General features: G+C 43.9%; 1 protein-coding gene across 13 annotated transcripts in view; it reads right to left on the minus strand.

Moving 5' to 3' along the window:
- Positions 1-15,853, minus strand: part of CAPN15 (calpain 15) — a 274,954-nt gene that overhangs the window by 90,049 nt on the left and 169,052 nt on the right. For all 13 annotated transcript variants that reach the window (XM_033963916.1, XM_033963911.1, XM_033963908.1 and 10 more), the window contains one exon: positions 4,483-5,995. In XM_033963916.1, the coding sequence (XP_033819807.1) occupies positions 4,483-5,973 (1,491 nt within the window). In that variant the 5' untranslated portion in view covers positions 5,974-5,995. The remainder of the gene's footprint in view (positions 1-4,482; positions 5,996-15,853) is intronic.

Here is a 15,853-nt window from a genome sequence, read left to right on the forward strand (position 1 = left end):
TACATATGCTGATGATATCTTTATCTTACTAGAAGTAGAGTCTGACTTAAACAATCTGGAATCAAATATAGATTCTTGTATCTCTAAACTTCAAACATGGGCAATGTCTATTTAAATGAAACAGTGCAGCCAAGACAAAAGTGTTGTGGTTTGGTTCAAAACCTGAACAGCTTCCTTGTTCTGTTAATCTGGAGAATCTCTGAAAATTGAATTTTCATTCAAGGTACTGGGAATTCTGTTGGATTCCTCTCTTATATTTCAAGATCAAATAAATCATTTAATAAAGAAATGCTTTTTTTAGATTACGAATGCTAAAAAAAAAAAAAAAGGTTAGGCATCTATTTCTTCAACAACATTTCACAGCATTAGTGCAGGCTACTATCCTAGCACAACTGGATTATTGCAATTCTGTTTATGTAAGCTTAAAACGACGTCAACTGATTCAGAATATGGCGGCAAAGCTAATATTAAGAAAGAGAAAATTTGACCATGTATCTCCATTGCTGAGACTTCATTGGCTCCCTGTTTACTTTAGGATACAGTTTAAATGTGTTTGTGTAGTATTCAAAATTTTACATGGTATATTTGCATTCCTATTACCTCCATCTTTGAATGCACAACGATCTCTTGACTCAAGAAACATTCAAAAATACAAACTTTCTTTAACATCTTTTAAGGGAATAAAATCTTATATATATATATATATATATATATATATATATATATATATATATATATATATATGATGACATCATCAGAGACGCGGCAGAGCAAATCAGGGCAGTAGAAGGGCCCGAAGCAGCGTGTGTAGACTGATGCACACGCTGCTGGAATCGCCATTCGGGCCCGCGGGAAGAGAAGGGGGTGGGTGGTAAAGGAGGAACGGAGATCGGCGGCGGCAGGAGGAACGGAGATCTTCGTCTGGCTGCGGTCCGGCTTGTGTAGAGCAGGGAGGCTGTGACGTAATAAGCGAGCAGGTGGTGACGTAAAGCACGCGCATGCGCACTCGTGTTTCCGCGACGGATCAGAGAACACGATTTTTGAGTGCGCATGCGCGGCCTAGCATTTTATTATATGCAGGTGTTATGCTCTCCTGCTGTGTGCTGTCTTTGCTGGTCCCTTCAGGGACACAGCTGGAGAGCATACAGGACAGAATATAGCATACAGCACACAGGAGAGCATACAGCAGGAGAGCACAACATCTGCATATAACACCGGAGCCCTGTCCAAGTTAAGTGCTTGCATTTTGATCTGCATAGTGCGCTTTGAATGAGTGAATAAGACAAGTTTTTCATGCACATATTGAACTGCACAGACTTTGGACAGGACGGGGGGTTTTGAGCCAATGAGGTAGTTACCCTTTCTAGTGTGGTTGTTTAGTTTGACTCTTTCCCCCTTTAATTGGTAATAGTAATTTATGAGACATTTGCTGAAGGTAGAACATTCTTCATAACTCTAAAGCAAATTTATACTTATGAAATAATATGAGAGGGGTATTGGATATGTAAATGGTGGGGTTACCCAGGGGTCTATGCTGGGACCGCAGCTGCCCCCTCTCTTCTCTATCTCCTTTGGTCCAAGTCTCTCCCTCACTCTTCCATCTGTCCCCCACCCCCAGTCCAGTATTCCTCCCAACTCTTTTCCCATTCCACTGTGCCTGTTCTCTCCCCCCCCTCCCCTGCTTCCCCAGCATCTCTCCTGCCCTCTGTTCCTTCCTCCCGCCCCCCTCCCCCCATCCCTTTGGATTTTCCCTAGTACTGCAGCAGGTAGCTGTCAAACACAAAGACAGCTTTGAAAACTGGCCATCTCTGGCTAGTAGGGCTTTTCCTCTGCCACATCCTGCCTCTCTAATGCAACTTCCACTGGATGGGATGTGACAGAGGAAAGGCCCGCTGGCTGGAGACAGCCAGTTTTCAGGACTGCTACTGCTGGTTACCTATCACAACACTGGGGAGAAGTCAGGAAAAAATTGGATGTGGAGTAGACACAACATCCAACATGGAAATAAAAATATGTATTAAATGAAATACCTAGCCAGAAACTGAAACAACAACAAAAAATCACTAAGGCATATTTGATAAAAACAGCAACATTCCAAAAATATTAGCAGACTGCTATGAAGAGATGGAAAACTCATTCAGCAAGGACATCAGCAATTTTCTGTTTTCACTGCTCCTGCCAAGACCTGATTTTGAGGTATAGCCAGGGAAGGGAGGGATATAGGAAATTGGGAAAGCTTTATGAAACTGTGGGTGGTTAGGGCAGTGAGGGAGAGATGCCAGATAGTGTATGGTGGGGGAAAGAGAAGGAGAGAGATATGCCAAACTGAAGGAGGAAGGGGAGAAATAGATAATGGACTTCAGGGTAGAGGGGAGGGAGGGAGATATGCTGTACAATGGGAGGGAGGGAGAGAAAGTTGGACGGAGGCAGAAGAGAGGGATATATTAATCCTTTAATCAGATGGTAAAGCCATGGGTGGGGTGGGGGGGCTTGGAAACCTAGACTCCCCCTCCAAAGCTGCAGAACATGGCTAGTGCAGTTGTCAAAGCCCCGCCGATTGAAAACATCTGCTGTCTGAGTTGCCCTCTTCCTCCTTGTACTGCTTCAGGAGCAAGGAAGTTGGCAGTGTGCCTCCAGCCATCGCCAGTGGCACTTCTCGAGCATGCTCAGTTTGCACAGCAGATATGGGCAGATTTTCTTCAACTGGAAGGGCTTCAGCAACTCTGTCAGCAAAGGTATAATACCTAACACGATGGGGGTGGGCAGAGAGAAAAGAAATGCGTGGCCCCCACAGTCTACCTTGTGGTTCCCCATTGGACTGGTGGCTACGCCTCTGCCCTTAATCATACTATTAAATGTGATTAAAAATTTTAATTGAAATACAGCTCTAATATATTTATGTATGTACAATGGGAAAAAATGGGAACCACTAGATTTTTGTCATCTAATTTTGTTGTTTAACAGCATAATTTAAGCAAATTTGGGTAATTTATATCAAAATGTTACACCAGTTTTGCATAACTGACAGCCAGAACTTGCTGCTTGCTTATTTTACTTTTTCAACTGTGCAAAATAACATTAGTGTGATGTTTTTATTTATACCAGGCCTCAAAATATTTTCATAAAATCTAGGAGCCAGCCCACAAACTCAGGAGCCAGCAGCAGACACCTCTTGCTTCTCTCTCTTCATCCTTCTAACATTGTCCCTAGTGAGGGGAGGAAATCCCCTTCCAGAAACTGGCTAAGGGCTCTTTTCCTACTTTGTGCTTGTGGGCAAAGAAACTTTAGTATATCAGTTTCTTACAGTGCCTCTGCAAATCAATGGCAAAAGCCAGTAGTCTCCCTTTCCAAACTATGCTGTCCTCTAGACAGGTGGAAAAAAAAAAAGAGACAATTGCTTCTCTGTTTCACATGTCATCAAAACCTGGGTCCCCATCAGTCTCTCACTTGTTCACACATACACACATCATCCAATCTTTCTTTCGCTCATACCCTCCCCCCTCAGCCTTCACCTAGTCTCTTTCAACCCCCCAGCCTTTATCCACTCCCTTTCTCTCTGTGTGCTACTTATTCCCCTCATCTGCAGGCTGCCTTTCATGCTTCCTAGCACAGCAATTCGGTTTTCATTTAATCTTGAGCTGCATGGTACAGGATGTTTGGACTGGTCTTGCCGTTTCAAGTCACATGGGACTCCCGAGCTTCCTGAACTGTGCGGCTCAAGATTACATGGAGAACTGAATCATAGTGGAGAAGCAAAACACAGATAACGTTACAAAACAAAAAACCCACACACACTAAAATTTGAAGGGGGGGGGCAATAAATCCTGGACACCAATGTGCAATTTCTGGGTGCCATGTAGACCTGGCACCCAGGATTTGACAAGCCCTGATTTATGTTGTGAAAATTGTGTTTACTGAAGAAGACAGTTATCAGGTTTTTCCAGCAAACTAAATATTACGCTGTGAAACAACTTATTGCTGAAATTACAAAAAACCTTTGGACATTGAGGGGCTTAAATAAGCTTCTGAAAAAGATTGCTGAAACTGCATAGGAAGAACTAGATCAAAGTGTGATCGATGCTGCAATAAGACAGTAGTGTACTCTATATGTCTTTGTACATGTGTGTCTGCTTGGGGAGGCATTTTGAACGAGTTATGTGACTGAAATTACCCTCATCGTTTACTCTGCAGGAATAGCTCCATGTTATAACAGAATAAAAATCACAAAAGTTTTTGCTAAACATATCCTGGACAACTGTTATGTTTTGCTCAAGTTTTTTTGAGTCTGTGTTTTACAAGGTGACAACAGCATTAGGGTTTGCTTTAGTTTCAATACTTTTCTGCAGGCTTATTGAAAATTTGACTTAAATAAAGGTACAGTAACTAATGTTATGAGGTAAAATGCATGGGTTTCCTTTTTTTTACTGGTTTGTGTGTCTGTGCGGTGGGGGCAGGAAGAGAGAGAGAGATGTCAGAACCCACCTCTCGACAGAACGTGACAATATTCTCCCACAATGCCTTGGCTTCACCTTCATCAGTTTGCCGCCGCTTTTCCACATGCATGCTCTCTCGCCTCTTGAGTGGCTTGGCCCCCTTACGTTGCATTATGTATTGCTGTGGGGTGTGGCAGGCCACACAGTGCTTAGATTTCAGTTCATTGAGCAGTGTGCAGGCAGGACAGGACCAACGACTCAGTTTGTCCATGCTTGTGAGTGGCTGGGAAGGGAAGAGACGAGGTGTTTTCCAGTTTAAGGGCTTGTTACTACAGCAACAGGTACCTGATAATCCAGACCCCATCCCTTTCTCCAAATTACACTCAGAGCACTTAAGTATTTGCTCATTCACCATGCTGTGCTCTTGAAACCCCTGAAGTTTGGAGGAGCCACAGGCTTTGCACTTATGAGTCACAGTGGGGTTTTTCAGAGTACACTTGGAACATGACCAAATAGTAAAATCTGGGCTAGAGGGACTGCAGGGGGTATAACGGACTGTGTCACCTGTCAGGTCTATAATGTCACTTCCTCTCTGGGCAGCACAAAATGCACACTTTGTAATGGCTGAAGAGTTCAGTAGGGAGCAGGTATTACATGTCCACTGAGAAGCTGAGGCTTCCATCTCTTCCTCAAGAGTGCTCAACCGTTTATTAGACATCAGCTCTGAAAACCGGGTGGTAGGGAGTGGCCGGGTCTGACCCTGAGGAGATCCTTTTTGTCCAGTGCCTGTTTGAGAGGTGGCTTGGGATGCATCAGATGCCTGTGGCAGCAACTGAGGTGGTACTTCTCTTCGACTCCGTGGTACAGGATTATTCTGAAGGCCTGGGGAGAAAGGGCCATAGGTTGGTATTTTCTGAGCTTCCAGTTCCATTGCCATAACTGGGCAGCCATTAGGGTCACTATCTGAGGTTTCTATTGGAACATTCGGCTGAGACACCGTGGGAGTTATCTGAAACCCAGCAGGAGTAATAATTTCAGGCACCACCAGTGCTTCAGGAGGGATCTTTGGCAAAGAAAGTTTTCGAGGTCCTCCGCATGCAGAACATGAGTTAGCAACAGGGGTGTTATGAAGAGTGCAGCGCTGACAAGCCCAGCCATTAGTTGGTTCAGATTCTTCTGGACTTTTTGTGTCAGAATCTTCACTGTCAGTTTCTGCCTTCTGTGTTACATCCTCTCTAGGTATTATTCCCTTAGGCTCTGCTACAGTGCTGGATTTGGGTAGGGTGCCATTCACCACAGGTAATGGTGACCCACCAGGTAGAGGATCTGGAGTGAATCCACATACCTCACAGGCACATTTGCCGAGAAAGTTCCTAAATGTGCATCGGGCACAGGCCCATTTCTGCTCTTCCACGCTGAGCCGCAGGATGTGGTTGAGGTCTGGTTTCTGACGTGGTGCCTCACAGATTGAACACTGGCGCTGTCCTGCAGGGTTCAGAAATGTGCAGCGGGCACAGGACCACTCCCTGATAGCTGCCATAGAACCAGGAGAGTGGGTATGACTGCAAAACAAAAGTACAAAAATTCTGATTAGTTGATCCACAGGATGCCCCTCAGAACAACCACTGCTATATGTCTAACTGTACCTGATTTTCTAATCATTAACTACAAACTTATGTTAACAAAGGGGCCCACCTCCTAAACCCAAAAGACCTGGGAGTAATGTGAGATACATGAACATTTGTACAGATTGAAAATCAGATGAAAATAAAAGCAATGTGCTTTGTGAGAGCCAAGTTCCACTATGGAAGTCACTGGTAAGGAAAAACATGGCATCACTGGGAGTTTTAAAACATCAAATTCTTTTTTTGTATTCAATGCACAGGCCTCTAGGAGTACTGCAGAATATAACAAATGTATTCAGCACCCTATTCCAGGATGCTGTACTACTAATACAGCACAGCAAAGAGCAGTATAAATAGAGAACAATGATATCCAGTTAAGTGACAGACAGTTCAAATAGATAACTTGAGACTTGATATTAAAAAAATAGTCAAGAAAAAATTCTTCCAGAAGAAAGAATTTTTTTTATGCCATCATAGATCTACAACTTGAAGGAGAGACAGTGGGTAAGTGAGGCTTGGCCCAGAAGAGAAAGTGACCATGCTTGAGGTTAAGAGGGTGAGGGGCAACAGTGGTACACTGCCTTGTAATATACTGTTAGAGTACTCCTAGAGAACTCTGCCCCAAACACTAAAATTCATCTTTTGTCTAATAATACTCTTCTGTGGTTTGAAAGGTTTGGTAAAAAAGCAAGTTAAACAATGTAGTTTCCATCGAGGGCTATACACTTAGGATCTGATTCTCAAAATGCACGTCTCAATTGGAGACAGCTACCACCATCCGGCAGCCATTCAGGATGCATATATTTCTTTTTTTTTTAATGTGTTCCAAGCAGGATGCCCACATTGTAGGCCTCTGAAGCACGTCTACAGAGACGAGAACCCATGCTTAAGCCCACCCAAGGTGGGGTGTGTTTTCGCCCGGAAGTGGACTTGGGTGGACTTAAGTATCAGTATGCGTCTCTGTAGATGTGAGACAGATGCCTTAAATGTAGGTCTGCAAAATGCTGGCCTACATTTAAGGCATCTGTCTGGGAATGTAGACACGATTCGGAATAGGATGCCAACACATGACTGACATGTGATCAGCCACCTTCTATATTGGCATATTGGCATCCTATACAGAATCAGGCCCTTAATGCAGCAAGTTTCTAGTTTTTCCATAAGCTATTTTTCCCACGATATGAAAAAACTGGAAGCTTGCTGGACTAAGTGAACAGCCCTTGATGGAGAGACTATGCTGTTGAACTTGCCTTTTTACCAAACTTTTCAAACCACCTTCGTAAATGATCATGTATAAGACAGAGCTTGTATAGTTATTTTGACAAATAAAACAAGCAAAATTCTGTTCAATTTAAAATAAAAAAAGAAAACCCTACAAATCATTTTAATTATTATTTCTTGGTGTAGAATTTTCCTTCTAGTCCCTGCTACTGAGCTAAAATCACAGTTCCCTTAGCAGAGCTGCCCTGAATCATTTTCTGCTTAGCCTGGCAGTCCATTTCTCTCCCCTTATCTCTATCACCCTGTCAGACAATGCTGCAAATCTTAAAAAGTGCCTTTGGTGGAAAAAAATGACTAGGTAAAAACGATCTCTCAGTAATATCTCCCTGATCGAGAGACACAGCAGTTCTTTAATAAGTTAGCCAAGAATAAATCCTAATGAAGTGGCTACCCCAGCTCACCTAGATATGACTGATGGCCAGGATCAAATACCCAGGATAAAACTGCTATTTTTCCTTATCTAAGTTACTAATAACAGCCACAGTAGTGCTTGTGTGCTGAGCACAAGATGATGATGTGGTATATTTTCCTGACACTGAAAGTGTCTTTAAAGTTTAATACACGAGAGGTGCATTATACATAGCAGATAAAATCCCATACACTTAAGAACTGACCTCTCTTTGCAGTGGAATATTCATCTATAATACCAGGAGTTGAATCTGCTTCAAGATCACACAAACTCTGACAGACTATAACCTAACTGGATAGAGTAAGTACCTGAAGGTGGATTACTGAACTCTAAACTGAACTCTAAACTGCTCTCCCTAAGCCCTTTCTTGAATCCCTTTTAAGGTCCACAGTGATTCATTAGAACAGCGAAACATGTACATACAGGTACAGGAATATATCCAAAAGGATTCTTTCAGCTTCAGCAGCATCACATGACCTTTTCTGATTAGACGGAGTCCAGCATTTAGGAAGCAATATTCTCTGGCAGTGCTATTTTAAAAGCGCATATTTTTGCTGTTAAACTAATAGTTACCTAAATTAAATGTGTAAACGCAAAAAGGCGTCAGTTTAGTTTCTCAACACACGGTACGCATACTCTTAGGGGTACGTGGCCTGGCCGCTGCTGGGGATCCTTCCCTGCCTGCCCTCTGCTGAAGCCGCCACCGACGGGGATTCTTCCCTGCCTCCCTGTCTGCCTGCTGCACCCCCCCACCCCTGAAGCCGACCCTGCCATCAAGCTGGAGTCGACACGCTCCATCCCCCCCTTCCAGCAGCAACTCCGCGCAGGGGCGGGCCACAGATCTGCAGCGACTCACATGCTGCCGGCCCACAAGCCTGTCCCCACTAACGTCAATTCTGACATTGCAGAGAAGGTTCTGGGCCAGCGAATCGCTGCCTGGCTGGCCTGGAACCTTCTCTCTGTCAGAATTGACGTCGGGGGGGAAGGCGTGCGAGTCGCTGCACACGCCATCATGGCCCGTCCCTGCACGGAATTGCTGCTTGGGGGATAAAGTGTGTTGGCTCCAGCGAGGTGGCAGGGTCGGCTTCGAGGGTGGTAGACAGGGAGGTATTCCCGGCGCCGGAGGCTATGGCTTCAACGGGGGCAGGCAGGGTTCCCTGGAAACGCCTGCGGCTTCTGTGGACAAGTCAGCTTCGGGGAAGGAGGGGGCACAAACTTGAACATGGGGGCACTAACTTGGGACATAGGAGGGAGGGAATAGAAAGGGAGAATTGATGGGCATGAGTGTGTGAGTGAGAGATGGTGCACATGGGGAAAGGAAGAAAGGAAAATTGGGCATAGAGAGAGAGAGGAATGAGGTAGAGATGCATGGGGAATAGGATGAGAGGGAGAAATGTTGGATATGGTGGTGGAGAGGGCAGATTGAAGGGGATGCAAGGGGGAGGAATGTTGGACATAGTGATAGAGGGAGAAATGTGGCATTGTGCTGGAGAGGGGTGACAGGAGGAGAAATGGAGCTGGTGGGTACTGGTGAAAAATGCTGCACATGATCCGGGGGAAGAGAGAGGGAGAAAGACATTACCAATAGGGGTGGAGGAGAAAGGAAGAAAAGTTGGACTCATGGAGGGACAGAGAGAGATGTTGGTTGAGGAAGGGAATGGGGTCTGGAGGAGAGGCAGCATTCAGGAGGCAGAAATAAATAAATATTGGAAATGCAACCAGAGACTCATGAAATCACCAGACAACAAAGGTAGGAAAAATAATTTTATTTTCAATTTAGTGATTAAAATGTGTCAGTTTTAAGAATTTATATCTGCTATCTATATTTTGCTCTATAGTTATCTATTTTTCTATAGTTGTTACTGATTGCATAATTTAAAGACCATCTGCCTTGACCTCTTTGAAACCCCCCCAAATATAAATGATAATTCACATTTTCTTGTGTACAGTGTGCTTTGTTTTTTTTTATTATTTTGTGGCTACCATTATGTATTAATAAGATTATATTGTGTGTATATGAAAAATGGATGGAAGAAATTGCATTACAATTAGTACTATTATTATGGGGGTGGGGTCAGGAGCAGAGCTTGGGCAGGTCAGGGGCGGAGCTTGGACGGGGGTACTCTGTTGGTATTTGTTAGGCTTAGGGAGTACTTGGCTTGAAGAAGTTGAGAAACACTGGTTTATTTGAGAGACCGCAAATCTCTGCAGTGTACAATTTAAAAGAAAATACTAGGCAGGGAACTATAACTATAGAACAGTAGAAAACAGAGTCAAAACAGTACGTACAGAAGGAAAGAACAAGGTATAGGATAGTGTTATAATTATCCAAGATAATTGGGTAAGGATAAAGCAAAATGGATGGGTAAACTTTCTTGATTAAAATTCATAAAGTACTGTGAATTTATAGATCCCTTTCACCCTTTCCTTTATAGAATGGGCTACTATCAGGCCCCTTTTGTGTTCCTTATTCTGGGTACATCGTTATAGAAGGAAAAATTATGTTCTTACCTGTTAATTTTCTTTCCTTTAGACGCAGCAGATGAATCCAGAGATCAATGGGATAGCACACATCTACCAGAGGCGGAGATAGAGAAACTGATTAACAGGTGGTCCTATTGGCTGACACTCCTCCTGTATCTTCAGTATAGCTCCTTGCCCAAGCATCCGTAACCATCAATAGGCATAGCTTGTAAAAAACTTCTTTCCCATAACAAATCTCAAAAGACAATAATACAGAATACAACCATCAATAATAACAAACTTCGAAAGTTGCAAAAGAAAAATCCGACAGACAATATCCAGAAAGGGTGGGGCTCTGGATTCATCTGCTGCGTCTAAAACAGGGGTCTCAAAGTCCCTCCTTAAGGGCCACAATCCAGTTGGGTTTTCAGGATTTCCCCAATGAATATGCATGAGTCCGGAGACAAACCGAGACTGGGTGACCTAGCACAGGTCAGAGTCTCTCTGGTAATCCCCTTGAGTGCTAACCCCAGAGTCCGATTAAACAAGCAGCTTCCTTCAAGTGAATACAGCAGGAACACAGACATAGACATATAAATCTGCCCAAGCTTGTCCCAAAGCTGGTGAAACACGAACAACTTGTCTGAACCGGAAAGGAGAGAAGCCGCAGCATACCCTGACCAAAATCAGCTGGAAATAAACTACTAGAATGCTGCAGCTCTCCCGCCATCGTCGGAGACCCAAGCGCACGCCTGATTCTCAATGACATGTGGCCGCTGCATTAACGCTCCTAGAAACATAGTCAGATTCAAGCCCCGCAAAATTTACCCTGCTGCGGCCTGCATAGAAAGAAAATCAGACTCGGGGAATAACTAGAAGAACAGTGCGGTGCTTCCCACAGCACCAGAAAAAACATGTCCCATCTCATGCGCGCTGCTATAAACCGGCACCTGCACAATCAGCTGCACATGGTCGCGATAAACACCGATGAAAGAGAGCCTACTACTGCTGCACTGAAACCCAACGAGGAGAACAAGAGCGAGCATGAAATCACACCGCTACTGCTGCGCTGTATCCAACAAGGAAACCAAGCACGTGCATGCAAAGGGCGGGAAAGTCCTGGCTCCCTCAACGGATTTCTAGTCATAAATCTTAGCCTCAATAAAATATCCATTCCTTAAACGTACGTTGACCAAACCCACAGTACTAAGACTCCCAAACAGAACCTGAAGTTCAAAAAACAGTAAAAAACACATACATACTCACAAGCTTGTTGTTAGGGCCGGTTGAAGCCAGTAAGAGCTGGTTGTGTAGCACTAACAGGGCAGAATGTAGCAACTGTGGTCTCTTTTTTTTTTTAAACAGAGAAGGGAAAGAAGAAAAAAATCGAGACCCAGTCATACCCTCTAGCAATGGAGGGAGGGTGAGGCAGGGACCTGGGGGGGGCCCCAGGTGTAACCCCTAAAGCCGGCACCATTCAGCCGGACACCCCTGTCTCAATGAAGAGAAACCTCAACAGGAGAAATAGAATGGCAGTCTCACTGAAGAGAAACCTCAACAGGAGAAAATAATTTTCCAGTCAGAGCCAGAATTCAGGAGCTAGTTCAATAGCCACCATCACCTGCTGGGAGATAGAGCATACTGAAGATACAGGAGGAGTGCCAGCCAATAGGACCACCTGTTAATCAGTTTCTCTATCTCCGCCTGCTGGTAGATGTGTGCTATATCATTGGTCTCTGGATTCATCTGCTGCTGTTGCTAAGGAATTACCCCTATATTGTCACACTAATCAGAGCTTCATCAGAATTCTCAAGGAGGCTCCTTTCACATCACAGAAATGATATAAAAATATATGCTTTGTATGCTAATCTTTTAGGGCCCAATATTCAATACGATTTGTAATATGTCTACCAATAATCAATAGCACCGTCTGAATAGGGCCAGTACAAATACCATCAATTCCCTCAACATTATTTGGGGCAGAGTTTCAGTCAAGCAAGGCTACAACTAGCCACAGAGATAGAGGCAATATTCAGCCCTAACATGAATAGCTAAGCTATTTTAGGACTGTTAGAAATCTACTGTATAGAACATAAGAACATAAGAAGTTGCCTCCGCTGAGGCAGACCATAGGTCCATCTTGCCCAGCGGTCCGCTCCCGCGGCAGCCCATCAGGCCTAATTGCCTGAACAGTGTCCTGACTGATTTTGTAACTGCCTCTAATTCTCTAATCCTATCCCTATAACCTACCTCTACTCCTATCTGTACCTCTCAATCCCTTTGTCTTCCAGGTACCTATCCAAACTTTCTTTGAAGTCCTGTAGCGTGCTCCTGCTTATCACATCCTCCGGTAGCGCGTTCCATGTATCCACCACCCTCTGGGTGAAAAAGAACTTCCTGGCGTTTGTTCTAAACCTTCCCCCTTTCAATTTCTCTGAGTGCCCCCTTGTACTTGTGGTTCCCCATAATTTGGGTGAGCATTACTGTAAACACTACGGCTGTACATACTACAGGAACTGAATACTGACCTTTTAAGGCTCAGTACCATCCTTTTTTTTTTTTTTTTTTTTTTGCATAATTTATATTCTGCATATCCTACAATTCTATGCGGATTACAAATTATTCAGGTACTCAAGCATTATTCCCTAATTTTCCCAGTGAGCTCCATCTAATCTACCTGGGGCACTAGGGATTACCGTTAAATGACTTGCCCAGGGTCACAAGGAGCAGTGCGGGATTCAAACCCACAAGGTTGTAGCTCTAACCATTGCACCACATACTCCCACATCCAATCACTATTCTCCAATTATCAACCAAAGAGAGCATTGTGGTCTGGAAATCAGTTGAATCTTGAAATTTCACCATTTGAGCTTATTTATTTCAAAAATTTCTAAACCGCCTATAACTAAGCAGTTAACAGTTAAAACATTCACAATAGTTCAAAGGACAGTACATTTACAAAATGCATTCAATTACATTCCAATAGTAATTTAATCCACTTAAAATAATGTCAAAACTCAACGAGTTTACATGTTATCTATCCCCTCTAAATAAAGTGCAACAATCATAATCCGAGATTCTTATTAGATATGATTACAGCACAATTTCAAAGAAAAGCCTCCACAAACAGTTGTGTCCTCAACATCTTTCTAAACTGTAAACGGTCACAACAGGTCCTCGGGATGCCAGGGAGGGAATTCCACGGACAACATTGCTGCTCTAGATTTAGCATACCGAACAGTTTTCTCCTTCACGGAAGTTAGTCTCATAGTACCCTCAGACCTTAATTTCCTCCTCTGCCAATACACCTCCCACAGAGTTTGAAAATACAATGGAACAAATCCATCCAAGCTCTGATGTATCACTGATAACATTTTATAACAAACCCTTTGCGACACTAGAAGCCAGTGCAGTTGTTTTAGCACAGGAGTAATATGTTCTCTGCATGAAATTCCCAAAATCAACCTTGTAACGCCCTTCATTTAATCTTAGTTAATCCCAAATGCAGCATATTACAATAATCTCGGCGTGTCAGAATAAATGCCTGTGTGGTAGAAGCATTGGTTTCAGCGATAAAGTACCTGTAGCTGCGAGTACCCACCCTGAACAACCCTGAGGACCTGTCTTCCCATTAAGAGAGTATAGTCTAAACAGACACCTAAAATTACCATCTCCCTAACCTGTAACTTCATTCCTTGAACCTAGATTTCAGTTGGAAGTTTCTCCACATCATCCTCACTCACTATCATTACTTCAGACTTTCCAATACTCAATTACAACCCATGATCATCCATCCATTCATTCATTCACAGTATTCATATACTTATTCAAATCTTTCCCAACTTCCAACATTCTACTCTCAATGGGGAAAAAAACCAAGATATCATCTGCATAAAATCGGTAATGCACCCTCAGTTCGTGAAATTTCTTTCCAAATGTAGCCAAATATAAGTTAAATAAACAGGGCTGATACGGTGAATCCCTGGGGCACTTCTTTTTTAACATCCTTTACATCTGACACCATCTGTCCACTCCTCACAGAAAACGATCTTCCAAGCAGATAAGCTGAAAACCAGGACAATACCTCTCCATCATTTCCCAGCTTACGCAATTTCAACAACAGTATTCAAATCTATGGTGTCAGTACAGGGTACAGCTCTGTGGAATTCATTACCGATTGAGATTAAGCAGTCTTCCACTGTGATGCAATTTAGTAGAAGTGTAAAAACATTGCTATTTGAGAGTGAATATAAGTACCGATAAGTTCTTTTACTTATTGCAGGTAGACTTCTGGTTTGCTGTGTTCTTACAAAATGTTTATTGAGTATACACTTCTCCCTCCAAATCCGTGGTTTCAGTATCCGCAGATTCAGTTATTCGTGATTTTTTTTTTTTAATCGATTTTAACTTTTGGGGATATTTTTAAGCCCTTTGAGACTCCCCCCAAATCTTACCTGGTGGTCTAGCGGGCTTTCGGGGCAGGAATGATCTTCCTATGCTCCTGCCCCGTGCAGATCACTCATAGAAAATGGCTGCCGTGAGCTCCTGTAGGTAAGGTCCGGGATTCCGGGGGAAGGCGGGTCAGAACTGGCCCGAATATTATTCACGGATTTTTAATATTCGTGGGCTGGCTCTGCCCCTAATCCCCATGAATATTGAGGGAGAAATGTAGTAGTAGAGTGTAAATTTTTTTTTGGGGGGGGGGAGTTCTTATGTTCCCCACGGCGCCCTTCTATCCCCCTCCTATTTAACCTCTACATCAGACCTGTCATTGATATAGCCCAGAAGTATAACATTAAAATCCACTCCTATGTCAATGACATCCAGCTACTCCTCCCACTAGGCGAAAACCGATCATCCCAAATCGCCAGCCTCCAACTCTGTCTTTCCGACATGAAAACCTGGATGACTAACAACAAACTATAGCTGAACGCCTCCAAGATCGAACTTTTATGTATCAGGAAAAAAACTACCAAATACACACCTCACTAACAGCAGCAGATCAGGTACGCAGCCTAGGAGTATCTTTAGATGGCTACCTGTCCCTGTCCACCCATATATCTCAACTAGTTTCCACCTCCTTCTACTACCTCTGCCAACTGAAATGGATCAAACCCTACATTAGAGAATGACACGGTGGCGGTTTAGCCGCGGGTCACCCGCCGAAAACGGGGAAGAAAACTAGCAGTCGCTGCGGCGACGGGGACAAGGCCATTCACCGCCTGCGGGGCGGTGAATGGTCTTGTCCCCGCAGTGAGGCATGAAGGATCGCGCGGTCCCCGCAGCTCACACCCGCCTGCCCAATCGATTCTAGTGTTTAGCCAGCTCTCTCCCTTCTCCTCACCTTAGTTTGTAGATTTTCTTTTTCGGCGACCCGCACGCTATCAGAGAGCCGCGCACCCGCTGCTGCTCAGTTTCATCTTCTGCTCTGACGCAACCGGAAACAGGAAGTTGCAGCAGAGCAGAAGATTGAACACTGAGCAGCCGCGCGTGCGCAGCTCTTTGGGAAAGTGTGCAGGTCGCCGAAAAAAAAAACCTATAAACTAAGGTGAGGAGAAGGGAGAGAGCTGGCTAAACACTAGGATCGATTGGGCAGGCAGGTAGTGGCTGCGGGGACCGTGCAATCGCTAGTGTTCCCGGCT

Source organism: Geotrypetes seraphini, chromosome 11 (genome assembly GCF_902459505.1).
Source record: "Geotrypetes seraphini chromosome 11, aGeoSer1.1, whole genome shotgun sequence".
Classification (NCBI taxonomy): Eukaryota; Metazoa; Chordata; class Amphibia; order Gymnophiona; family Dermophiidae; genus Geotrypetes; species Geotrypetes seraphini.